We start from the raw sequence: 26,838 nt of genomic DNA, 5'->3' as shown, positions 1-26,838 counted from the left end.
AACGGGAGGTCGAGAGAAACACAAATTTAGAATCCAGGATGTCGATGTGTAACATCTGCGGATACGATTAGTAAACAATGGAGTACAAATGGCTGTGTTATACAAGAAGAATTCTAAAAGTGACCGCCAGGACTAGGAGTCCCATCTCTTCGTGGAGCATTCTCAGACAATAACTTGCAGTTAAACTATTAATCCAACCACACTCACTACAATAATATATATATTTCGGTCTAGTGGAATGCACTGATAATGCCTTCTAAATTGCTATTCATTAATTCATTACAGGTGATTTTTTTTATTATTATTTTATTAATTTAAATTTATTTTTGATTTTTTTTTCAGAAAATTTTAATTACTCCTATCCTATTGTACAAATCTCCTGAAACTTCAAATTTGAATGCTTTAGAAAAAAATAAATAAATAAATAAAAAAAAATCAAAAAAAAAAAAAATCACAACTTATACATGTAAAGGGCCATGGAATAAATGGAGCTATAATAATAATAATAATTAACTTAAAGTTTTGTGATCATATTCATCATTGTTGTTTTTCCAGCTTTCTTTTAATTTATTCTTCGTTAATAGCGTTATAAATTTGCATTTAAGTTTCGCAACACTTTTTAAGTTGTCTTTTCTTAAGAAGTCTTTTTTTTTCTGACAACTTTGCTTATCCAGATGTTTTACACATATTTATGGAATGTGACTTTCCAATGCCAATTTTTTTTTAACCGCATCTCACTCCAGTCCCTGCCTGGAGTAAAGGTTTCTGACAGATTTTTTTAATTCAAGAAAATTTCGTTGCACATTCCTTGTTTTGCTCATTTAGGCTGCTTTCACACTACGTTTTTTTAGCAAGAGTCATGAACGTTTTTTTGCTGCAAAAGCGGATCCTGTTTTTGCAGAGAAAAACGCATGTGTTATTTTGCAGGATCCTGTCACTTTAAGTTTATGGGCGGGTATTGGAGTCATGTGATCGGGAGTGAGGGGAACTGAACGTGAGACTGGGAGCCGGCATCTGACAGCTGCGGAGGCTCGTAACCAAGGTAAACATCAGGTAACTTTCTTGGATACCCGATATTTACCTTGATTACGAGTGTCTGCAGCTGCTAGGAGCCGAGCTCCCTACACACGTAACCAAGGTAAACATCGGGTATCCAAGCAAGTTACCCAATGTTTACCTTGGTTACGAGCCTCCACAGCTCTCGGGAGGGGGAGAGAGGGTCTGATCACGCGAGGCTGGTTTCTGGGCATGCTCAGTAGAGATCCTGTCTATCAGCATGCCAGCATTCACATGCGTTTGCATGCAGTATAGTCAGGATCCATCAATTTGCAGTATTTGGACGCAGCTCAAAAACGCTACAAGTAGCGTTTTTGAAAAAAAAGTTAAAAAACTGCAAGTCGCTGGATCCTCACTATAACACACGCAAACGCAGGTGAACGCATGTTGACGCGAGTCCATTGCAAATGCATTGAAATGAAAACACATTTGCACTGGATCCGTTTTTGCGTTAAAAAAACGTTCAGGACGCATGTTAAAAAAAAACAGTGTGAAAGCAGCCTAACAAGAAATTTTTAACTTTTCATACAATGCAGGTGCACATGTGAGTCTATTGAGGTGGTCCGGATACGATATACAAGAGGAAAATACGAAATAAATTGACGTTTCGACCTTAACCCAAGGTCTTTTTTAGTGTTGCTTAAAGGAAGGCAGGGAGGAAGGGGAGAAAAAAAAAAAAAAAAAATCAGATACAATACATATGTGCATGACAATTTTGACAATTTTGCTGTTATCTCACTTGCAGCATTTAACCCTTGGTGAGCCATGTGTCACCTTTCAAGACACATGTTTCCATGATATATTCACGTGACTTAGCAAACACAGGTATACCTATATACACTAAAGGCCGCTTTACACGCAACAACATCGCTAACGAGATGTCATTGGGGTCACGGAATTCGTGACGCACATCCAGCCTGGTTAGCGACGTTGTTGCGTGTGAAACGCATGAATGACCGTTAACGATCAAAATTACTTACCTAATCGTTGATCGTTGATGCGTTGTTCCTTTCCCGATTATCGTCGCTGCTGCAGGTACGATGTTCGTCGTTCCTGTGGCAGCACACATCGCTATGTGTGACACCGCAGGAATGAGGCACATCACCTTACCTGCGGCCGCCCGCAATGAGGAAGGAAGAAGATGTGCGGGATGTTCGTCCCATTCATCTCCGCCCCTCCGCTTCTATTGGGCGGCCGCTTAGTGACGCCGCACGAACCGGCCCCTTAGAAAGGAGGCGGTTAGCCGGCCACAGCGATGTCGCTAGTCAGGTAAGTATGTGTGACAGGAGTAAGCGATGTTGTGCGCCATGGGCAGCGATGTGCCCGTAACGTATAATCGACGAGGGCGGGTACGCTCTCTAGCAATATCGATAGCGATATCGCTGCGTGTAAAGTGCCCTTGACTGAGTCTGCTATTGCTTTTTTTTGTGCTTCCTCTGTTATCCTCGTGTCATATTGATGTGACAAATTATTGTGAAAAAAATACTTACTGTAAAGGGAACCTGTCAGGTTCCATATGCGTTCTAACCTACAAGCACGGTGATGTGTGGCCTAGAAACCTCTTCCTACCCATCCCTGTGTTGTAATATTGTATAATATGAAATTATAAAAAAAGTTTTATAACTTATGTTTTCCCTATGTAAATAGAGCATAGGGTCTAGTCCCCTGGGCATCGCTTCGCTCCGTGGGCGTTTGCATGCTTTCCGTGATATCACGACCCTGTTGGTGTGATACCATAAATTTACATGAGTGACATCACCATCAGCTCCTGGAGATCCCGCGCGTGTGCAATTGCCATTCGCCCAGCCTTGTTATTCAGGTGTTTGCTTGTCGGTTTCACAAGCGCACTGCGCATGCTCAAAAGACTACTGCGATTCCGACCATGCACAGAGCGCGTCTAAAGACAACAAGTAAACATCCGGATTAGAAGGCTGTGCGAATGAGAAGTGCACACGCGCAGGATCTCCGGGGGCTGACTGTGACGTCGTCATGTAAATCCATGGTAACACCCTCAAGGGAGTGATACCACAGAAAGCATGGAAGCGCCCAAAGGGCTAAGTGAAACCCAGGGAACTAGAGCCTCTGTTTACATGGGGAACACGTAAGTTATAAAACATTTTTTTCTAAATTCATATTACACAATATTACAACACAGGGATGGATAGGAAGGGGTTTCTAGGCCACACATCACCCTGCTTGTAAGTTAAAACGTATATGGGATCTGACAGGTTCCCTTTAATGTTGTTTGCAATTATATTATACCTATGCCCAGGGCCGGATTATAGGCGGGGCAGGCGGGGCTTCAGCCCCGGGGCCCCCACCAAAAGAGCTTCCAAGGGGGCCCCCACCACCAGGGCCATACTTGCCACCCGTCAGCAATTTTTTTTTTCTTTTCTTCACACCCGCTCCCCCTCCGTTAAGACAGTCTAAATCAGCTGTGTTTTCAGGGGGGGGGGGGGGGGGCACCTACATTTATTTGTATCTGCGTCTCTAAGACGCAAAAACAAGCTGCGGGCACAGGACGCTGATTGACCTCGGAAGTACCATCGTTTGTACTTCCGGGGTCAGAGGTGTGCCTGCTCCCTGCTCTGCTGCGGCGTCCAATGCTGCGGACGTCACAGCAGGACGCCGCCGCGGACGTCACAGCAGGACGCCGCCGCGGACGTCACAGCAGGACGCCGCCGCGGACGTCACAGCAGGACGCCGCCGCGGACGTCACAGCAGGACGCCGCCGCGGACGTCACAGCAGGACGCCGCCGCGGAGAAGACCCACGCGCGCGGCCGGCTGACCGGCCGCGGAGGAGAGGACCCACGCGGGCGGCCGGCTGCGGAGGAGAGGACCCACGCGGGCGGCCGGCTGGCTGGCCGGCCGCGGAGGAGAGGACCCACGCGCGCGGCCGGCCGCGGAGGAGAGGACCCCCACGCGCGCGGCCGGCCGCGAAGACCCACGCCGCGGCCAGGAGAGGAGACTAACCGGAGCAGGAGAATGGCCGCGGCACCGGAACAGCAGCAGGACGATGGCGGCCTATACCGGAGCAGCAGGAGGATGGCATCAGAGCAGGTAGGGACAGAGCTGAAGAAAGATGTGTGGTGTGATGCAGAGCTGTGTGGTGTGATGCAGAGCTGTGTGGTGTGATGCAGAGCTGTGTGGTGTGATGCAGAGCTGTGTGGTGTGATGCAGAGCTGTGTGGTGTGATGCAGAGCTGTGTGGTGTGATGCAGAGCTGTGTGGTGTGATGCAGAGCTGTGTGGTGTGATGCAGAGCTGTGTGTGTGATGCAGAGCTGTGTGTGTGAAGCAGAGCTGTGTGTGTGAAGCAGAGCTGTGTGTGTGAAGCAGAGCTGTGTGTGTGATGCAGAGCTGTGTGTGTGAAGCAGAGCTGTGTGTGTGAGTGTGTGTGTGAAAGAGAGCTGTGTGTGTGTGAAGCAGAGCTGTGTGTGTGAAGCAGAGCTGTGTGTGTGTGTGTGTGTGAAAGAGAGCTGTGTGTGTGTGAAGCAGAGCTGTGTGTGAAGCAGAGCTGAAGAAATATGTGAGGTGTGAAGCAGAGCTGTGTGTGTGTGTGTCTGTGTGTGAAGCAGAGCTGTGTGTGTGAGTGTGAAAGAGAGCTGTGTGTGTGTGAAGCAGAGCTGTGTGTGAAGCAGAGCTGAAGAAATGTGTGGTGTGAAGCAGCTGTGTGTGTGAGTGTGTGTGTGAAGCAGAGCTGTGTGTGTGAGTGTGTGTGTGAAAGAGAGCTGTGTGTGTGTGAAGCAGAGCTGTGTGTGAAGCAGAGCTGAAGAAATGTGTGGTGTGAAGCAGAGCTGTGTGTGTGTGTGTGTGTGAAAGAGAGCTGTGTGTGTGAAGCAGAGCTGTGTGTGAAGCAGAGCTGAAGAAATATGTGTGGTGTGAAGCAGAGCTGTGTGTCTGTGTGTGAAGCAGAGCTGTGTGTGAGTGTGTGTGAAAGAGAGCTGTGTGTGTGTGAAGCAGAGCTGAAGAAATGTGTGGTGTGAAGCAGAGCTGTGTGTGTGTCTGTGTGTGAAGCAGAGCTGTGTGTGTGTCTGTGTGTGAAGCAGAGCTGTGTGTGTGTGAGAGAAGCAGAGCTGAAGAAAGATGTGTGGTGTGAAGCAGAGCTGTGTGTGTGTGAGAGAAGCAGAGCTGAAGAAAGATGTGTGGTGTGAAGCAGAGCTGTGTGTGTGTGTGTGAGAGAAGCAGAGCTGAAGAAAGATGTGTGGTGTGAAGCAGAGCTGTGTGTGTGTGTGTGAAGCAGAGCTGAAGAAAGATGTGTGGTGTGAAGCAGAGCTGTGTGTGAAGCAGAGCTGAAGAAAGATGTGTGGTGTGAAGCAGAGCTATGTGTGAAGCAGAGCTGAAGAAAGATTTGTGGTGTGAAGCAGAGCTGTGTGTGTGTGTGAAGCAGAGCTGTGTGTGTGTGTGAAGCAGAGCTGAAGAAAGATGTGTGGTGTGAAGCAGAGCTGTGTGTGAAGCAGAGCTGAAGAAAGATTTGTGGTGTGAAGCAGAGCTGTGTGTGTGTGTGTGAAGCAGAGCTGTGTGTGTGTGTGAAGCAGAGCTGTGTGTGTGTGTGAAGCAGAGCTGTGTGTGTGTGAAGCAGAGCTGAAGAAAGATGTGTGGTGTGAAGCAGAGCTGTGTGTGTGAAGCAGAGCTGTGTGTGTGAAGCAGAGCTGTGTGTTTGAAGCAGAGCTGTGTGTGTGTATATATGAATCAGAGCAGTCTATGCGGCACCCCAGAACTATATGGGTCCCCCAGAGCGCTAAGCCACCCATCCCAGTAATGTGTACGCCACCAGAGCGGTTTGCCACTCCAGTAACGTCTATGCCCCCCCAGTAATGTCTATGCCCCCTGCCCCTCCTGTAATGTATTTATTGTAGGCCCCAGCCCCTCCTGTGATGTATATACATCAGTGCTGTGTCAGTGTGCATGGTGTGCAGTCATGTCTGTTATTGATGGCCATCATGCAACACAGCCATATGTCCTGGAGGAGCTGGATACAAGCGGGAGAGGTGAGTGAGGCTGCTTGTGACTTCTCCATATTAACACCTGTAATGCGTCTGTGTCTGCATGTATGTCAGTGTATATGACTGTGCATATATTTGTCTGTTTAAATGTATTTTTGTGAATTTGTCTTCAAATATGTATATGTACGTATGCCTGTATGTGTATGTGTGTGTCTGTGTGTGGATGGGGCCCACTGAGACTCAACCGGGGACCACAAAAACCTGGAGCCGTCCCTGGCTGCCTTAACATTGGGATCAATTAAAAATATGTGAGTAAAGGCCGCTTTACACGCTGCGATATCGGTCCCGATATCGCTAGCGTGCGTACCCGCCCCCATCTGTTGCGCGACACGGGCAAATCGCTGCCCGTGCCGCACAACATCGCCCAGAGCCGTCACACATACTTACCTGTCCGGCGACGTCGCTGTGACCGGCGAACCGCCTCCTTTCTAAGGGGGCGGTCCATGCGGCGTCACAGCGACGCCACTGAAGCGTCACTTAACCGCCGCCCAATAGCAGCGGAGGGGTGGAGATGAGCGGGATGTAACATCCCGCCCACCTCCTTCCTTCTGCATAGCGGCCGGGAGGCAGGTAAGGGGAGCTTCCTCGTTCCTGCGGTGTCACACGGAGCGATGTGTGCTGCCACAGGAACGAGGAACAACTTCGTTACTACTGCAGCAACGATATTAGAGAATGGACCCCCATGTCACCGATTAGCGATTTTGCACGTTATTGCAACGATGCAAAATCGCTTATCGGTGTCACACGAAACGGCATCGCTAATGCGGCCGAATGTGCGTCACGAATTCCGTGACCCCAACGACTCCGCATTAGCGATGTCGCAGCGTGTAAAGCCCCCTTTACTCTACTTTCTTTGTATAAGTGACGGCTGTGAGTGATCCTGGACTGTATCTGTATTGTACTGTGTGTATAAGTGACGGCTGTGAGTTATCCTGGACTGTATCTGTATTGTAGTCCTGTAAATCTGAATATGGCAGATCAGGGTAAAGGTCCAGTCACACTAAGCAACTTACCAGCGATCCCAACAACGATGGGGATCGCTGGTAAGTTGCTAGGAGGTTGCTGGTGAGATGTCACACTGCGACGCTCCAGCGATCCCACCAGCAACCTGACCTGGCAGGGATCGCTGGAGCGTCGCTACACAAGTTGCTGGTGAGCTCACCAGCAACCAGTGACAAGCCCCCAGCGCCGCGTGGAAGATGCTGCGCTTGGTAACTAAGGTAAATATCGGGTAACCAACCCGATATTTACCTTGGTTACCAGCGCACGCAGCTACACGTGCAGAGAGCAGGAAGCAGCGCACACTGAGCGCTGGCTCCCTGCTCTCCTAGTTACAGCACACATCGGGTTAATTACCCGATGTGTGCTGCAGCTAAATGTGCACAGAGCAGGGAGCAGCGCACAATGCTTAGCGCTGGCTCCTTGCTCTCCTAGTTACAGCACACATCGGGTTAATTAACCCGATGTGTGCTGCAGCTACATGTGCACAGAGCAGGGAGCAGCGCACAATGCTTAGCGCTGGCTCCTTGCTCTCCTAGTTACAGCACACATCGGGTTAATTAACCCGATGTGTGCTGCAGCTACATGTGTACAGAGCAGGAGCCGGCACTGATAGTGAGAGCAGCGGAGGCTGGTATCAAAGGTAAATATCGGGTAACCAAGGAAAGGGCTTCTTGGTTACCCGATGTTTACATTGGTTACCAGCCTCCGCAGAAGCCGGCTCCTGCTGCCTGCACATTTAGTTGTTGCTGTCTCGCTGTCACACACAGCGATCTGTGCTTCACAGCGGGACAGCAACAACTAAAAAATGGCCCAGGACATTCAGCAACAACCAACGACCTCACAGCAGGGGCCAGGTTGTTGCTGGATGTCCCACACAGCAACATCGCTAGCAACGTCACAAAAGTTGTTCGTTAGCAGCGATGTTGCTAGCGATGTTGCTTAGTGTGACGGGGCCTTAAGATACATGTTTATTGGATTTTTATCTAAATGCTACAGTTCGTGCTCTACTGTTATGGCTAAAAATGTTAACGTTTATGGGGCCCCCACCAGATTTTCTGCCCAGGGGCCCCCACGAACCTTAATCCGGCCCTGCCTATGCCATTTACATGGATTGTGATTATGTTAATTTGTATACAGTGCCTACAAGTAGTATTCAACCCCCTGCAGATTTAGCAGGTTTACACATTCGGAATTAACTTGGTATTGTGACATTTGGACTGTAGATCAGCCTGGAAGTGTGAAATGCACTGCAGCAAAAAAGAATGTTATTTCTTTTTTTTTTTTAAATTGTGAAAAGTTTATTCAGAGGGTCATTTATTATTCAACCCCTCAAACCACCAGAATTCTGTTTGGTTCCCCTAAAGTATTAAGAAGTATTTCAGGCACAAAGAACAATGAGCTTCACATGTTTGGATTAATTATCTCTTTTTCCAGCCTTTTCTGACTAATTAAGACCCTCCCCAAACTTGTGAACAGCACTCATACTTGGTCAACATGGGAAAGACAAAGGAGCATTCCAAGGCCATCAGAGACAAGATCGTGGAGGGTCACAAGGCTGGCAAGGGGTACAAAACCCTTTCCAAGGAGTTGGGCCTACCTGTCTCCACTGTTGGGAGCATCATCCGGAAGTGGAAGGCTTATGGAACTACTGTTAGCCTTCCACGGCCTGGACAGCCTTTGAAAGTTTCCACCCGTGCCGAGGCCAGGCTTGTCCGAAGAGTCAAGGCTAACCCAAGGACAACAAGGAAGGAGCTCCGGGAAGATCTCATGGCAGTAGGGACATTGGTTTCAGTCAATACCATAAGTAACGTACTCCACCGCAATGGTCTCCGTTCCAGACGAGCCCGTAAGGTACCTTTACTTTCAAAGCGTCATGTTAAGGCTCGTCTACAGTTTGCTCATGATCACTTGGAGGACTCTGAGACAGACTGGTTCAAGGTTCTCTGGTCTGATGAGACCAAGATCGAGATCTTTGGTGCCAACCACACACGTGACGTTTGGAGACTGGATGGCACTACATACGACCCCAAGAATACCATCCCTACAGTCAAGCATGGTGGTGGCAGCATCATGCTGTGGGGCTGATTCTCAGCCAAGGGGCCTGGCCATCTGGTCCGCATCCATGGGAAGATGGATAGCACGGCCTACCTGGAGATTTTGGCCAAGAACCTCCGCTCCTCCATGAAGGATCTTAAGATGGGTCGTCATTTCATCTTCCAACAAGACAACGACCCAAAGCACACAGCCAAGAAAACCAAGGCCTGGTTCAAGAGGGAAAAAAATCAAGGTGTTGCAGTGGCCTAGTCAGTCTCCTGACCTTAACCCAATTGAAAACTTGTGGAAGGAGCTCAAGATTAAAGTCCACATGAGACACCCAAAGAACCTAGATAACTTGGAGAAGATCTGCATGGAGGAGTGGGCCAAGATAACTCCAGAGACCTGTGCCGGCCTGATCAGGTCTTATAATAGATGATTATTAGCTGTAATTGCAAACAAGGGTTATTCCACAAAATATTAAACCTAGGGGTTGAATAATAATTGACACACACTTTTATGTTTAAAATGTATTAAAATTTAACTGAGCAACATAACTTGTTGGTTTGTAAGATTTATGCATCTGTTAATAAATCCTGCTCTTGTTTGAAGTTTGCAGGCTCTAACTTATTTGCATCTTATCAAACCTGCTAAATCTGCAGGGGGTTGACTACTACTTGTAGGCACTGTATATTCTTGTATATATTCTGATATATTCACTTGTACTTCTTGTCATACACATCTGTATTGTATCTGGCAGATATGCAAGAATGATTGTCCAGACAAGAAAAGATGAGCCCTACCATGAGCCCTGTGTCATCCCAAGAGAAAAGTATCCCAAGACCATCCGTGTGGAGATTACTATAGTTCAAGAAGGTGGGCTCATTCAGAATTTTGCTGAAGTAGACTGACAGGAATGAAGAATGATAGAGTATCCTCCAAGAATAATTCAGAAGCAATTTTTGATGAACAATGCTTTTTCCAGCATTAAGAAGCACCAGAAGGTTAAAGTGATAACTAAGTGGTCCCGTGAATAAGGACACATTCCCACGATCAGTGTTTGCAGCATTTTGGTTGCAGCCATGTTTTCCCTGAGACCAAAACACAACGTTGCACAGTACAAGCACAGTGGATGAGATTTATAAAAATCCAAAGCCCACTGCTTCTTTTCTCCACAGAGTAATCTGACTGACATGCAGTGTGCCTTCCGAGCCAGACCATGTCAATTTGTGCTTGTGGCGATGAGAACGCTCTCAGCAGGAAAACAGTGAAAGTCCGCTGCTCCAAGAATGCTGACTGTGTGCACAGATGATACGTTCGCCCATGGAAAACATTAGCATCCCCGCAAGAGGAATGACACTGCGTCTAGAACGCAGTGTCTTCCTGATCATGAGAACTTACCCTAAAACACTGAAACTTTGGGTCCATAGCCAGGAATCTCCCAGATCGGAATCCCATTGAGAATCTGTGATCAGTCCTCAAAGAGCACAAAAACTGTGATAACTCATTCTTGAATAATCAGTGCTTAGTTTATCAGTCAGGATTTGACACAGAAGCAGATATCCAAGCAAGTCAGGGATGAGGGACAAAGTCTTGAAAAATAAGGGTCAGTACTGAAAATGTTGAGTCTTTGCACAAACTTGATGTGTTTGTCAATAAAAAGTTACAAAAAACGTAATATCCGCATCACTGGGAGTTCAAGTGCTTAGACCATCATTAATCCCGAGAATGGGAACCTGCAGAGCCCCATTGGATGAAGGGGAGGTAAAATATAGGAACTTCTGAACCACCACTCCATGCCTTTCTTAGGAGTCTGCCAGAGCTAGCGAGGAGCAGGGCTCAATTCTGGCTTTACTAGCAGAGGGATACAGTGAGCGTCATGCTGCCTCCATCCTTAGAATTTCTAAGACGGCAGTCCATTACAACAAGGTCAAGCAGCAAACATTGGTGACAACAAAGCTACAGACCGGCAGAGGGCAAAAGAGACACTCCACTGACTGGGATGGCCGTCATTTGATTCAAATGTCACACAGCAACCGCAGGATGACATCAAGTGACCTACAAAAGGAATGAAAAAATGGCAGCTGGGGTGAAGTGCACGGCAAGAACAGTTCGTAAAAGGCTCCTAGAGGCAGGGCTCAAGTCATGTAAAGCTAGAAAAAAGCCTTTCATCAATGAGAAGCAAAGGAGATGTTACGGTTGCTGCGAGCACTGGAGACTATGTCCAGATTTCTTGCTACTGCACATGTGCGAGCGCTGGAGACTAAGTCCAGATTTCTTGCTACTGCACATATGCGAGCGCCGGAGACTAAGTCCAATCTTGGAGCCATTGCACATGTGCGGGTGACATCATCGCTGACACGAGGTCACATGTCTCTGACACCTTCTATGCCGATTGGTCGCTGGTCATGTGCTTGTGACGTCTTGCTCGGTGATAGGCCAGCATGACGTCACTCCTGTCGTTCTGGAAGCGGATTGGCTCTGGTGTCCTCCATCTTGGATGAGGCACAGAGTTTATATAAGACCCTGACACACGCCGCATGATGCTCAGTCCTCTTGGTTCATGCATATGAGTAGACGCTCTGTGCGCGTTCCTCTAGGCATTCCTCTGTCTATGCTAGGTGAGCGCTACCGGCAGGGTAGCGTTCTTATACCTTACAGCTTCGGCTGCTGTCCGTATCCTTACCTCTTAGGGGAGCGGACATAGGCAGGTGCCTGAGGCACATGGTCTGGCTGGGCCTTGTGATTGTACTCGTAGGTGGACGTTGCCGCTAGGGTAACGTTCCTTATACTGCGTCTGGCAGTTGTTCGTATCCTCGCACACTAGGGGAGCGAACAGAGGTAGGAGCTTTGTGCGGCTTACGCTGCTGTTTGTCTCTTTTGCACCACTAGAAGAGCGGACCTAGGCAGGTGCCATATCTAGTGGTTCGTGTCCTCGCACACTAGTGGAGCGAACGCAGGTAGGAGCTTTGTGCGGCTTACGCTGCTGTTCGTCTCTTTTGCACCACTAGAAGAGCGGACCTAGGTAGGTGCCATTTCGCACACATTGCCTTTGTCTCCGTGATTATTAACAGAGATCATTCCACACACCCTCCAAGTAAGGGAGGAATTGCTTTACTTTCTTATTATATCCTTCTGTGAGTTAACAGAGGTATTGCACTCTGCCATAGTCTGCAGCAAAGTCTTTGCACGGTGGACCCTGACTGTCTGATACTCCTTTCGGTTATTATCAGACAGCCCCCCGTAACAGGAGAGCCATGCTGAAGTTTGGCAAAGACCATAAGGATTGGAACATAGAGGACTGGAGTAAGGTATTCTTCTATGATGAGTCTAATTTTCAGCTTAGCCAAACACCTGGTCGTCTAATGGTTAGACAGAGACCTGGAGAGGCATACAAGCCACAGTATTTTGCACCCTCTGTGAAATTTGATGGAGGATTGGTGATGATCTGGGGATGCTTCAGCAAGGCTGGAATTGGGCAGATTAAACTTTGCGAAGGACATATGAATCAAGCCTCATACAAGGTTATCCTGGAAAAAACAGTTGCTACGTTCTGCTCAGGCAATGTTCCCCAACTCTGAGGACTGTTTTTTCCAGCAAGACAATGCACCATGCCACACAGGTAGGTCAATCAATGAGTGGATGAAGGACCACCACATCAAAACCCTGTCATGGCCAGCCCAATCTCCAGATCTGAACCCCACTGAAAACCTCTGGAATATAATCAAGCGGAAGATGGATATTTACAAGCCATCAAACAAAGAAGAACTACTTACATTTTTGCACCAGGAGTGGTATAAGATAAGCAGTGTGATAGATTGGTGGAAAGCATGCCAAGACGCATGAAAGCTGTGATTAAAAATCATGGTTCTTACACAAAATATTGATTTCTGAATTCTTCCTGAGTTAAATCATTAGTATTGTTGTTTTAAAATGATTATGAACTTGTTTTCTTTGCATTATTTCAGGTCTGAAAGAAATGCTTTTATTGTTATTTTGGCCATTTCTCATTTTTAAAAAAATAAATACAAAATTTATTGCTTGGAAATTCGGAGACATGTTGTCAGTAGTTCATAGAATACAAACAATTTTCATCTCACTTAATACCTATAAAGAGAAAAATCAGAAAAACTGACAATTTTGCAGTGGTCTCTTAATTTTTTTCCAGCGCTGTGTATAATACACCGAATATTTCTTTATAATATATATTATATATATATATATTATATATATATATCAGATATATAGATTTTTTCATATAAAGTGTTTGCGCCGTTCTTGATGGGGCAATGCAAGATGCAAGACATTGTCGCAGTCACTGTGAATACAATTTGCACATTTGCTGTGCTGCAAAGTGCTGATGTCTATGTAAACAGTAATAAACCATGAGATCCGACCAATGGGGTCACAATTCATATGGAAATGTAAACTGCAATTAAAGGGAAGGTTGCAAAACCCAAAAAATATTTTTTCCAACAAAGAAAAAAAAAAAAAAAAGGAAAATATTAATGGTTTAATTAAAAAAAAAGTATATATAATGTTTTTAATGGAGTAAAATATGAAAAATAATTTATAAAAGTTTTGATATTTTCCACTTTTAAGTACTGTGTGGAGCAGCTGATGACATTTGCCATGAAAACCTAATGCACTGCTAGCTCGCATTACAACTTCATTAAATGTGGGCTGGATCTGTTCACATGTGCCCAATGTCTCAAAGGGAAGATGAAGTTTAGGATCACAGTGCAGAGCCATATTTTGGAGACTTAAAAAGAGATATTGACATGTGGAAAGGGTCACCGAGGACAGCTAGCAGAGCAGATTCTGTTAGTTGGTGCTGCATGTGCTGAAGTTAGATATGTGGACTGTAACATGCTGAAAAGCGATTAGATAAGCAAAGTGTAACACGCTAGGATTAAATACAGGGCTCAGTGGAAAGTATCACATAATGTAATAGGATATACAATATCTAATGTATGTAATGTGTGACCCGCTCCGTCCACTTCTATGGGAGCAGTGGTGTGACGTGTGACCCTCGCGTCACTAACTTCTATGGGAACAGTAGATTAATGTGTGACACCCCTCGATACACTTCCATGGGAGCAGTAGTGTAATGTATGTTACCGCTCCATCCACACTGTCAGTCCTCCAACCGTGTTCCCAAATAATTTTTTGTTTGTCTCACTGGGACAAGGAACCATGGGATAGTTTGCTGCCACCTTGTGGCGAACACTAGTATTACATATAATTAGAGATTGCCTGCTAGAATCAGGCTGCCTCAGTTTTGTCTAGTGTCAGTTGTAGGCAACTGATGTCTGGGTCTCGGATCTTTTATAGAGCTTTAGAGGCCAGATAAGGGGTTAACCTTTTCTCTTTTTCAGATAGATAGTTTATAGGGTAACAGGGTGACCAAACCCTGTCCTGCCACAAGCCCTGCCCCTTCCTCTTTCAGTGGTATGGGTAGCACCATTTTGCTGGGTGTTCACTCCGGATTGTGGTTCTTCCATCCCCTTTTGCTTGCTTCGCACACCTGCAGCGGCCGGGTCTCCACACCCTTGGTCACATTCCTAACAGTCTTATGGCGTTCTCAGAACTTAGTGACCCTTTGATCAAGTAGGCTATTTTCTTTTTGGGATGACTTGACACTTGTACTGACAGCTTCTCCCCTCCTTTCTATCGCCATTAGCGGTTTATAGCATTCCCTGTGCCTTCTATGTCTGTTGTATGGCCAGAGTTCAGAGAGGACCATGCAATCTCGACTATCCTGCCTGGTAACCTAGTATGCTTGTATCTTATGCATGGTCTGGTTTCCCTTGAAAAAAAACCTTAGCGTATTGCGCTATTGGATCACTGCTCATGCAGACAATTCAGCTGGTACCCAGACTGCTGTCCAAGACGAGCCTCTGTCTAGTGGAAGACTGCTTGGTAGATCGTTTGCACATATGGGCCAGAAGGTACTTTTGCCTCTTCATAGAGGAGTCTGTTCAGCTAATTCAGACCCCTCGGTGAGTTGTTTTTTAGGTGAACAAATAGGTCTCTGATCACGTCCTAAATGACTCAGATCTATAGGCAACGACCTTTCAGTTTGATGTAGTTACAGGTCTTTTGTGCACTTCAAAACTTCCAGACGATTTTGTGTCTCAGGAAAAGACCTCTCAATTTAGGGCATCCTCTTAGCAGTCCAGGTAGCCCTGTTTCAGTTCTTCCACTGAATGACTAGGGCTCCCATTCAATTGAGGACTCCAGTCTTTATTTCCAACATTTCCTCTAAAGCTGGGGTCACACATAACGACGACGACGTCGCTGCAACGTCACCATATTCTGTGACGTAGCAGCGGCCATCGATGATCGTTAGTAAGCTGTCAAACATATTAGAAAAAGCAGCGACGGAGCAGCGATCATAGCGACGTCGACGGTCGTTGTGTGGTTTCAGACGTAGCGTAGCGTCGCTGCTGCGGTGTCAAACACAAGGATTATCAGCTTATCAGCATGGCGCAGCGGGATAGCAGCGATCAAAAAATGACTTCGAGCATTCAGGAGCGAGCAACGATTTCGCAGCAGGGGTCTGATCGTTATGTGTCACACACAGCGACGTCGCTGTTGAGGTCGCTGCAACGTCACAGAATATGGTGACGTTGCAGCGACGTCGTTGTCGTCGTCGTTATGTGTGACACCAGCTTAAGAGTAGAGGCCGGAGTTACTGATTTACGCAAGTCTTTTTTGCTTAACCGTAAGGATGGTTTCACATTTTCGTTGTTTTGACGGAAACTGAATCCAGCAAGATGCAGTACAGTTTATTTATTTACAGTGGAAGTGCGACACCATGCGGTTGTGTGCTTCATACACAACCACATGTGTCCAAGTGGTGTTGTGCTTCCACTGTAAATAAATGAACTGTAGTGCATCTGTGCTGGATTCCGTTTCCGTCAAAACAACGAAAATGTGAAACCAGCCTAAGAGATGCAGATGGCTCACACTCATTGATCAGTTGATAGGAGGCCATTGATTATGATACGCCAGGATTCCTGTTCCTGTGTAGGGCTGTACCTTTTAGATCATGGAATGGCTATTGAGGTCCCCTTTTGGGTGGCTAGTTTATTACTTGGTCTCATCCTTTATGCTGTCCTGGTCTTCACCTTATCCTAGTTCTGGTCACCTCCTACGAAACTCTGGCCAGGTCCGTCTCAATTAAGTGTTAATGCAAGTCATGCAGATGATCCACGTCCAAGGCGTTTGTAGATCCTAAGCCTCTGAGGGTCTCCCGAGAGGCCTACTGTATACACTACAGCTTCCCTCAATAGGAGATGGGTCAAGGCAGACGTCTGGACTCTTCCACATTCCAGAGGAATCTTGGCATTTCCTTATTAGAACAGCATTCTCCTTCCCACACTTGAATTGGATAGTTTGATTACTGGGTTAGGTTAGTATTCTGCCGTGCGATTCCAGAATTCTTTCTCACCAGGCAGATGCCCCCAGACACTATCCATAGTATCCAGTCAGAGCTCTTCCAGGGTTCTCCATTTAAGGAAGATTTTTTTGGTCATTTCGGTTAGCGGCCGGATCGTCAGGTATGCAGTTTGGAGAGCTCTTGTCTTTTGGATTGGGTTTGTCTGACTAGAATTAGGGAGCGGGCGCCTGAAAGATCATTTTTCTGCTATTTAATTTAGCACATTTTACATAGGCGTGACGCTCTAGACAGTGCTCATATGGCGATAACCTTCCTTTTCATTTTTTGCATGTCTAGTTAAACTTTGGTAGACGCCCAAGATCCAGGTTCTTTCCCAGGCAAGAATTTTGCGCAGAATTTCTCTTGGATTATTAAGGTCAGGACTGCCCACCCAGTTAGACTCACAGTCAACATATTCCTGGGGTTTTGGGAGACCACTTTAGAGTCCTGCTGCCCTTCGGTCTTCCCCCCTCTTTTGCACCGATCTGAGACATCTCTCCAGTTTGGCTGTTTAGTGAGTTTTCTCTCTGTTTCTCCAGGACATTAGGTTCTGGTGTTCGGCTCCCTCCTTTCACCGTTGTGGCGTTCAATGCCTTTTCACTTTAATTATGAGATTGCTCTCCTACTTTTAGTTACTTTGGCTTTCTTCTCTCTGAGAGGTTTTCCCATTGCCTGATGTAGCCAGAGCTATGCAGCTCTGCCTGTCTCACAGCTCTATTCGGATGTCTTGTGGGTCATCCTGGTATGCTCTGCAGAAGTCCAGTCGAATCTTGGGTCAGCATTGCTTGTTGATTAGTTTAGCCATTAACGTGCCATCTAGGGCAGGTGTCGGTGCTCCCCCATTCAGGGTAAGGGAACACTCTGCTTGGGCTGTAAAAGCTTCCTAAGCAGTTTTTCACCGGGCCTCTATTTTGTAGAACAACGTCTGGACTATAGGTGCATACTTTTCTAAGCTTTACAGGATCTGTATCTTCACTTCTGCAGATGCCACTATTGGCGGAAAAATACTGCTGATGACAGGTCGCCGATCAGCAGCTTGGGCAGAAGTGGAAACTTCTATGGTAACAGTATATTTGACTATTATTCCCACCCCCAGGACAGCTTTGGGATGTTCTTTGGTTCTGCATCCTCAAATGAAGTCTACGAGAAAAAGATTTTATGGGGAGTAACAAAATCTAGTTATAATGCGTACTAATCATTAGTTCATAAATATCACCATGTTGAAGGGATATTAGTAAATCTATCCATATAACATGTTGCCTCAGTGAATTTAATCTGCAAAGTAACATCTTGCATGGATCTTTTTCTCTAATCACATCCAAATCATGCTGGTTTCCTGAAAATTCTGGTTGTTCTAGATACATTTGCATATACTTAGGGGGCCAATTTGGAATCTGTATTCTGCATTAAGTTACGTGTCATCACAGTGAACTCTGCCGTAGAAAACGTTGTCATGGAGGTCTGAACCAGATGGAGAAGAAATGCAAAGAGACTGACTGCAATCAGAGATGGAGCTCATGCGGAATGGTAACACCCCGCTGTCTATTAAGCCAGGAAAATCACGGAAGAATGGCACAATGTACGGTTCTAAGGAAAGATGCTCCAGAATTGTTTCATGGGAAATACCTCTACTCCCTGCTTGTGTTGTTACTGTGGTTTACATATTTGAGACTGGTGAGAGGTGTGTCAAGGGAAAATTAGTTGCTACACATTATAGACCGCTATTTCTCTGAAATGGGGGCAAGGGATGTTAGGGAAGGCAATACTGTATGTGGGTTGGGGCATTTTGTGTGTCAAGACTGCTTTTTAGTCCAGTCCTAGTTCTAAATATGATCGGCATTACCAATGCTGTTATACTTGGGGTTAATATTGCCAAAAACATTCTAGTAATCAAATATATACTACGGTATATTAAGGGTTACAGATTAGCAGGTTTATTTTACACCTGCAAATGCTCATTATCAGGCCAAACAACACTTTTTAATGAGTGTAACAGCAAGTCTTCTATCAGTGTTATTAACCCCAAGCTGACAATTATTTACTTTGCTTCACTTTCTGGGTTTTCAATTTGTCCTTTGCCCTTTTCTTTAAAGCATGATTCCTACAGAAGGCAGTTATGCAGTTACACAATTAAAAAAAGCTGAAAACTAAAAGTCACATCCATTAGGTTATACCTTATTTTTGTATAAGTTTGCCAACTGTCCTCGTAGGAGACAAAAATATATTTTTTTCTCAAAAAATGTATCAGAAATCTCTGGATCAAGTACCCATCGCCAATTATCTTGTACAGAAGGGCTGTAATACTTTGTTTTTCTAGAAAGGCAGCCAGACCTGTATAATACATAATCAATTTTCTGGGGAAGAAGAGAAGTCCATAGTAGTGAAACAAATCTACTGTAAGATGGCCGCTGGACAGGTCCTTGAGGCAAGATATGCATCATCGAGGTTTGTAGCCTCAATGATGTTACTTTGGAGCAGGCTCCAGGACGTATAGTGCTGTGAGAGTTACTAGAGTGTGTCAGGGGCGAGTTTACGAGCAGTCAGCGAGATGGGTGGGACTGGCTGCTCACATATCCCCATCCTGGGCGTGGTCCGGCAGATAAAATGAAAACCAGTTGTCTGATTCAGGGTGTGTGTGTGGAGGTGTGCAGACCTCCAGCGTTGTTTCTCTCCGCTAAGGACTATGAGCCCACACTATTGTGCAGACTATTTGCTCTATTTTTCACTTTATGCTGGAAAAGGCTGTTTTTTATTTCCTGTCCGGTTTATGGAGTCTAAATAAACCAGCTTAGACGTTTTACTGAAACTGCTTCCGGTGCCTACCTCAACGTGCAGCTGAAGAGCACAATCCTTTCAGTTTTGTTTTTATTTTTCCGTCAATCTCCCCATATGAGGGCTTGTTTTTTGAGGGAAGAGTGTGACTTTTAAAAGAAACCATAAGTTTTACCATATAGTGTACTGGAAAAAGGTAAAAAAAATTCCAAGTGCGGAAAAATTGCAAAAAAAGTGCTATTGCAAGATTGGTTTTGGGATATTTTATTCACAGTGTTCACTATACGGTAAAACTGACATGGTGCCTCAGGTTGGTACGAGTTCATAAACACCAAACATATATAGGTTTACTTTTATCTAAAAGGTTTAAAAAATTCAGAAGCTTGTCCAAAAAAAAGTGGCGCACTTTTTGCGGCATTTTCCACGACCCTAAAGACAAACAGGCACAAGGAGCATTAGATGGCTAAAGGTGCAAATAACTTTATTCATCAAAAAAGTGTTAAGGCTATTATAAAACATACATTAAAAATAAGGTGCTATCAGATGTTACAGAAAAAGGGGGGTAACAAACCCACGGTGAGCAGACAGAGCTTAAAGTACTGGGACATCCAGAAGGGATAGACACATTCAATAACAAGGGGAAATATTAAACATTACATACAACATCAAATTTTTGGTTCTAAATAAAAATACTAAAGGTATTACTGTCCATATAGGACAAAAGGATTTTCCGCGACCCGTAGCGTTCTAATTTTTCGGGATATGGGGCTCAGTGATTATCTATTTTTTGCGTCCCAAGCTGAAGTTTTTAAATGGTACCCTTTTTGCGCAGATGCTATATTTTGATCACCTATTATTGCATTTTGTACAGAATTTGCGATGACCAAAAAACGTAATTTTGGTGTTTGAAATTTTTTTTGCTGCTACGCCATTTATTGATCAGATTAATTGATTTTATATTTTGATCAGGCATTTCTGAACGCAGCGATACCAAATGTATGTGTATATTTTTTATGTTTTCAACCCTTTAATTTTCAAATCGGCCAAATGGGGGAGATTTGAATTATTTTTTTTTTTTTTACTTTTTGAATTTTTTTATTTTACTAGTGCCCCTAGGAGGCTATAAAAATCAGCAGTCTGATCTCGCATTCATTTCGCCCGATCAGAGCTACACAGCTCAGATCAACAGAAATGGTTCTCTTCTGCTAAAGTCAGCGCTGTACCGGCTGTAACTGGGAGTCATGATAGCGACAGGAGTCATCACATGACCCTGTGCTACCATGGCAACCACCAGCTCCTAGTGATCACATCACGGGGCCTCCGATGGTGGCAGATAAGTGTGAGTTACCCGCTGCGGATATTAAAATCGTGCTGTCACATTTTGACAGCAGGATTTAAGAGGTTAACAGGCGCAGGTGGATCACAGATTCACCTGCGCCTGCGAGGCACACGTCTTCTGTACAAATCAGCAGACATGTGCAGGGTTCGCCGCTGGCTCTCCCCAGCAGCCAGCGATGATTACCCCTTCATGATTAAGGATGTTCCGAACGTCCTCGGTCGAGTAGGGGTTAAGAAGTTTGCCAAGCATGGAACCATCAAGAAACTCCCTGAATGTGGGGGGAGAAGAGGAAAATTGAAAAAATACCAGCCGGGAAGTGCAAGAAGCTTATAGGTGGCTTCAGGAAATGTTTGGAGGCTGTCATCAATGCCAAAGGGAGTGCAACCAAGTATTAATTAGAAGACAACCAAGTATTAATTAGGGGTGCCTTTATTTTTGTATGTGCTGTTTATTCTGTTTCTTCTTTGAAATTGCAACATGTAAGCTGATAAACAATGATTTTTTGTTGTATTACTTTGGACCACTAATTATAAAATCCTTAGGATTTACCTTTCGTACATTTCCATTTATTTCTGAAAATATTGCAGTGTGTGAAAAAAATTAAGGGGTGTCAATAATGGTGAGCAGCACTGTATAAATCCCATCCACTTTGCTTGAACTGTAAAACGTTGCGTTTTTGATGCAGCGAAAAGTCAGAAATGTGATAAAAACTCATTGTGAGCACATACCCTAAGCTAGGGATTCGCTGATAAAAATCCGAAAGAGTGGGCTGACGTTCATAGTCTCAGCAAGACAGAAGTCCCCCAAAAATCACATCATGCCATGTTGATGGATATTTCACGTGCTGCACTAATTTCATAGCCTGGTACATAATGAATTATACAGAAAAACCAATAAATAAAGTGAACACCTCGATCACCACCAATCCTAGTATACTGTATACTACTCACATGTGACTTAAGGGTGGGTTGTCCGATTACTTTTTCCCAAAATTATTAAAAACTCACTTATATTTACAAGCAAACAGAACATTTAGGCTATGTGCGCACTTACCGGATTTTGCCGCGGATTTTCCGCGGATTTGCTGCGTGTTTCGCTGCAGAAAATGTTCATAACATCTCTGCAGTGAATCACCAGCAAATCCTATGGAGAAAAAAAATCCTGTGCGCACTGGGCGGAATTTGACAGCTGCATGTTTTGCTGCGGAAATCCCGCAGCAAAAACAAGTGCATGTCACTTCTTTTCCGCACATCGCTGCGGGATTTCACTCCATTGACTCCAATGTTAATCATGAAATCCCGCAGGGAATAACGCAGGAAGCAAATTCTGTGCGGTTCACTGCGTTTTCCTGCGTTATTCCCTGCGGTATTTCGCGGTTTACCTCCGGTAATGTGCATCGCTTGTCTGAGGTTTTGCAGGGAAGTGATGTCATTACAGGAAGAGGAAGCCGTGCAGAGAGTAAACACAAACACAGATCACAGACACACAGACATCACAGACACATAGAACACAGACACAGACACATAGAACACACATAGAAAGAAAACGGAAATATAGAAAAAAAAGAACGTGGGCTCCGCTGCATATTTACCTTCCAGCCGAGGTAAGCACACAGCGGCGGGCCGGTATTCTCAGGCTGGGGAGGGAGAGGGGCAGGGTTAATGTCCCCCGCCTCACTCCCCCTCCGGCAGCCGAGAATATCAGCCGCAGCTGCCCCGGCACTGTCGCATGCATTATGCGGCACTACCGGAGTGTCCTCGGCTCTTCTTGCCACCGTGTAGCAGTGGTGGCAAGGTAATACAAGGGGTTAATAGTGGTGGATCACCGCCATTAACTCCAGGCTTGATCATGGCAGCGTCTATGAGACAGCTGACATGATCAACCCGTAAGTAAAGTGAAAAAAAACACACACACACCGAAAAATCATTTTAAATAAAACCAACAAGCCTCGTTCACCATTTTATTAACCCCTCCCGCACCAAAGCTCTGGCGTAATCCACAGGTCCGACGTCCTGCGCTGAACAGACACAGCGCTGAATGAAAGCAGCAGACAGCAGAGGTAATTACCGGTCATTTCCCACGGCCGGTAATGTGAACTCACTGCCGACCGTGGGAAATGCAGCGATCTGTCCTCTATCTATCCCTCTATCTATCTGTCTGTCTATCTATCTATCCCTCTATCTATTCTTCTGTCTATCTACTATCAGAATTAAATGTTTTGTTTTTTTTTATTATTTTTTTTTTTCTTCAATGTGCTTTATTGCATTGAATGCAATAAAGCACATCCCAACCCGCACGCGGCAAAACCGCGGCAATACTGCGAATAATACCGCGGTAAAACCGCAGCAAACCGCGGCAAACCGCATGCGGTTTTCGGGTGCGGTTTCCCGCGGTTTTTTACCGCGGGTGCGGTAATCTTTGAGAGGATGCGGAATTTTCTCAAGAAAATTCCATTTCCCAGTGCGCACATAGCCTTAGCTGCATTTAACCAATTTCTGGAGGTGGATATGTGGTGCTGGGACTGCTGTAATTGATCTAGACGTGCTAATTGTTCCATCCCCGAGCTACATGCCAATCGGGTTGGGACGTAAGCAATGCCCTCACATTCTGGGGCAGACATGCTTCTAGGTGTGCATGGTATTACCCTCCGTGTGCTGGTCCGCTCGGACTCAGTAGAGAAGTGTAAAGAGTCAGCAGGCTCTGTGATATCGGCATCTTGCTGAAACTAGAGAAACACCTCTGAACTGGAAGTGGCGCTTATTTACATCAGTGATCAGAAGAAAAAGAAAAGGATGTAATTACTGTTAAACATTTTTATTTGTTGTAGGGTCAGACAACCCCTTTAACATTCACTAACTTACCAAAATGTAATCCGTCTGGTACGTGGAAAGCATCAGCACCGAGACATTGTGCTCGGCCAGGGGAGCAATGACGGACTTGGCAATCTTTGTAACACCTCCAGTCTGGATCCCGTTGGACAGAACATTCAGGACCCTCCAAGTATTCTCTGCCACATGTAGGAAATCGGACTGTGGTAACTCTGCCAAATACAGATCTATATTAGACACATAGAAAAGTAGAATGACTCTATAAAAAATAAGTCTGGCGTTATTGAGAGGAAAAGCAAATATACACTCACTTCCCTGGAAACGTTCCCAAACGGAAACATTTACCTGTATTTATACAATACATTTTATACGAGTTGGCATAAACTTGGTCACTAATCACAACTCCAGATGAAGGGTATTCCTCCCTGTACTAAATGCATTCCGCCCCCAGGTGCTGTCTCCCCCAACCACTGAGTGCACGGAGCACGATCCCGAGACTGCACTCCATTCCTTCACACTTGGCAGAGACTACAAGTGTTATCGGGGAAAAGGAACGGTGCGCAGTGAATTTACCTATCACTACAAGGGTAGGAGGGCGGAAGATAGTAGTCTGCTATGATTACAACTACTAAGGAAACCAGGAACAATAAAATCTCCCGCAACTACTCTCAAGAGTGGGAAACACAATGCTAATACTACTATGTAGATAGGAAGGGCACTGCTATAACATGTATGGCAGAATTCATACATCCGGGTTGCTAAGTATTTGCTGCCAAAAGTATTTGCAGGCATAAAAAACTGGTTTAACAAGGAGGTGAAGCAGAAAAAGTAAAAGGTTTAGTCTCATTCATTTACTTTTCTATTTTACTAAAATTTGACTGTTGCGCTATGATTGACAAGTACTATTTTATTGTATACAGCCCATCGCCTAGGCAACTGACCACTGCTGCAGGCTTGTGCAGGGTTTGCAAGTTCTATCTAATAGAGCTTGTAAATATTGCACCTAGCCAGCCCAGGATTGCTGGACAGGTTGTTAGTCTATAGCCGGATGAGATCAGAGCTATGGGCCCATGTGGGTTTTTTTTTGCATTTTTCCTTGTTTATTTTAATCAATAAGAGCAAGGAAAAAGCATCCCCCCAAAGTCTATAAGAATCTTAATTTGCTCACGCTGCTTATTTTTTCTTACAGATTTTGTTGCTGGAAAAAGAAGCAGCATACCAATTGTTAATGTGTTTATTTCTTGCATTTCTATAATCCGCTGCAGTGCTTTATCACTATAGGGGATTATAGCGCCGCACTTTGCCTCACACACCGTGCACACAGCATGGCCTGTGAGGCTCTCTGTAGCTCAGTAACCCGGGGTCATTATGGTGACGACTCAGAGTTACTATGGCAGACATCGGGTCCCTGTGATCGTATTCCAGGGGCCCAATCGACAGGGAGAGGAAAGAGATCCCTCTCCCTGCCTTCTGAATGCTGCAATAGCACTGATCGCAGCATTCAGGGGGTTAAACTTCCGGGCACCACTGCGGGCAGTGAGAGCCAGGTCCCAAGATCAACTGGAGACCTAGCGGCGAACACGAGGGTACAGCGCAGGAAACCCAGTTGTTGCCATGACTTAAAGCACAAAAAGAATGGAAAAACGCATATGAAAAAAAAAACCGTGTAAATGTAATTAAAATGCACATTTTTTTTTCTGATGCATTTTCCTGCCATAACATGCTTTTTTATGTGCACATAAAAAAAAGCCCAATGTGGGCACATAGTCTTAGTCACACTACAATTCCTATGCCGCGGCCTAGTTTAAGGGTATCAACAACTCATAATATGGGCCAGCAGGGTAACAGTATTGCTGGTCCAGTCTGTCAGTAAAGCAGGAGCACATCCCTCCCCAGCAATAAGGAAATCTGAAGCCATGAGAGCAGTGCGTTCCTGGAAAACGGAAGAGGACGCTGCCTTAGTCATTGTTCTCCAAAAGGGGAGAGCTTCTGCATCTCATGTGGCACCTAGAATGGTATTCATATTATTTGCTCAGTAACTTTTTATTAGAAGGAGTAGATCAGAAGAACCCCCCCCCATAAAAAGTTTTGAATGAAAATAAAAAGTAAGGTGACACTGATCTATCGTCAGGCTCCTCACCAATCCTCTACTACTACTGTGTGAGAAATGCAACCAGACACATTGAGCCCAACACAAAAGCAAAGTGTGCCTATCAGCAGTTTGTCAGATGACAATGGATGATATCACCCCTGTGTTCTCTGCATGATTTCTAAAATGTTTGCCAGGCTGATAGATTTTCTGAAACAAATGCTGTTGGTAATTTTTCCCCCCGATTATTTTGACTATTCATGTTTGGGTGTAGTGTGCCTTTAAAAGGGTCGTCTCATTAATTAAAAAAAAAGGCAAAATTGCAAAAGGACTCGTAGAAAAAAAAAAAAAAAAGCAACTTTGCAATCTACTTTTAATTATAACAGTGGGCTTTTTAGTTCTACAGTGTTCCGCTCATTGCCAAGCTCAAAGGTAGCCGGTTTCCTAGGCAGGGAGTGGGAGTGTGCGCTTGAACATTGTTTCCTATAGATCTTCCATGTGTAAGAGTGGTGGACTTGATGTTGCACCTGAAGACACCAATCGCGTTGTGTAGTGTAATATGAATAATGTCTTTTGTAAATATTGTGTCGCGTGGATTGGAATGTGTTGTATTGCAGTATGTTCTTGTGTAATGTATAGGAAGTTACCAGACTATAGGTGCAGTTGTAGTTAAGTGTTGGGACTAGCCCACAATGGGAGGGGTTAGTTGATGCTGGGACTCATGGGACTAGTAAGGTCAGAAACAACCCAATGGAAACGGAAAATGCGTTTTGATATGCCTTGTACTGTTGACACATGCCTGAAGATTTGTGCCCACTATCTGGTGTATGAAGTTGTTTAGAGAAATCAAACTGTTGAGTAAAGTACCATTGTTTGAAAAGAACTACTGGTCTCCTTTCAAAAACGAGTCATCATTTGGTCCTTGCTAGCTGACATCAGCGGCAACATTCGGCCTCCATGGGCGAACAGCCCACACGACACTAGTCCACACACCCAGCCAGGACAAGTCCTTTTATGTAGTGCGCCAGGGCATCCGGAGTCAATCCCTCGCCAACGACACCCTATAGAAGCACCCCTCTACTATAGCTGGTCACATCACCCACCAGCATCACTGCATCATCATAGCAGCAAGAGAGCACACCATTCAGGTCACAGCCCAAACTGTCAGTCTTCAGGGGTGCGCCACCCACAGGCAACCAGGGGGCCATGGAGCGTTGCACCCTGAAGACTGGAATTTGAGACAAACCCTTAAACAATTTCAATTTCAGAC

General features: G+C 45.2%; 1 protein-coding gene across 1 annotated transcript in view; it reads right to left on the bottom strand.

Annotated features, from left to right (window-relative positions):
- Positions 1 to 26,838, bottom strand: part of CASTOR1 (cytosolic arginine sensor for mTORC1 subunit 1) — a 116,452-nt gene that overhangs the window by 77,105 nt on the left and 12,509 nt on the right. The window contains exon 3 of the mRNA XM_075319960.1: positions 23,513 to 23,691. Within this exon, the coding sequence (XP_075176075.1) occupies positions 23,513 to 23,691 (179 nt within the window). The remainder of the gene's footprint in view (positions 1 to 23,512; positions 23,692 to 26,838) is intronic.

This window comes from Anomaloglossus baeobatrachus, chromosome 1 (assembly GCF_048569485.1).
Source record: "Anomaloglossus baeobatrachus isolate aAnoBae1 chromosome 1, aAnoBae1.hap1, whole genome shotgun sequence".
NCBI classification, from domain to species: Eukaryota; Metazoa; Chordata; class Amphibia; order Anura; family Aromobatidae; genus Anomaloglossus; species Anomaloglossus baeobatrachus.
The sequence above is the reverse complement of the archived record's forward strand: the minus strand, read 5'-3'. Positions and strand labels throughout refer to the sequence as shown.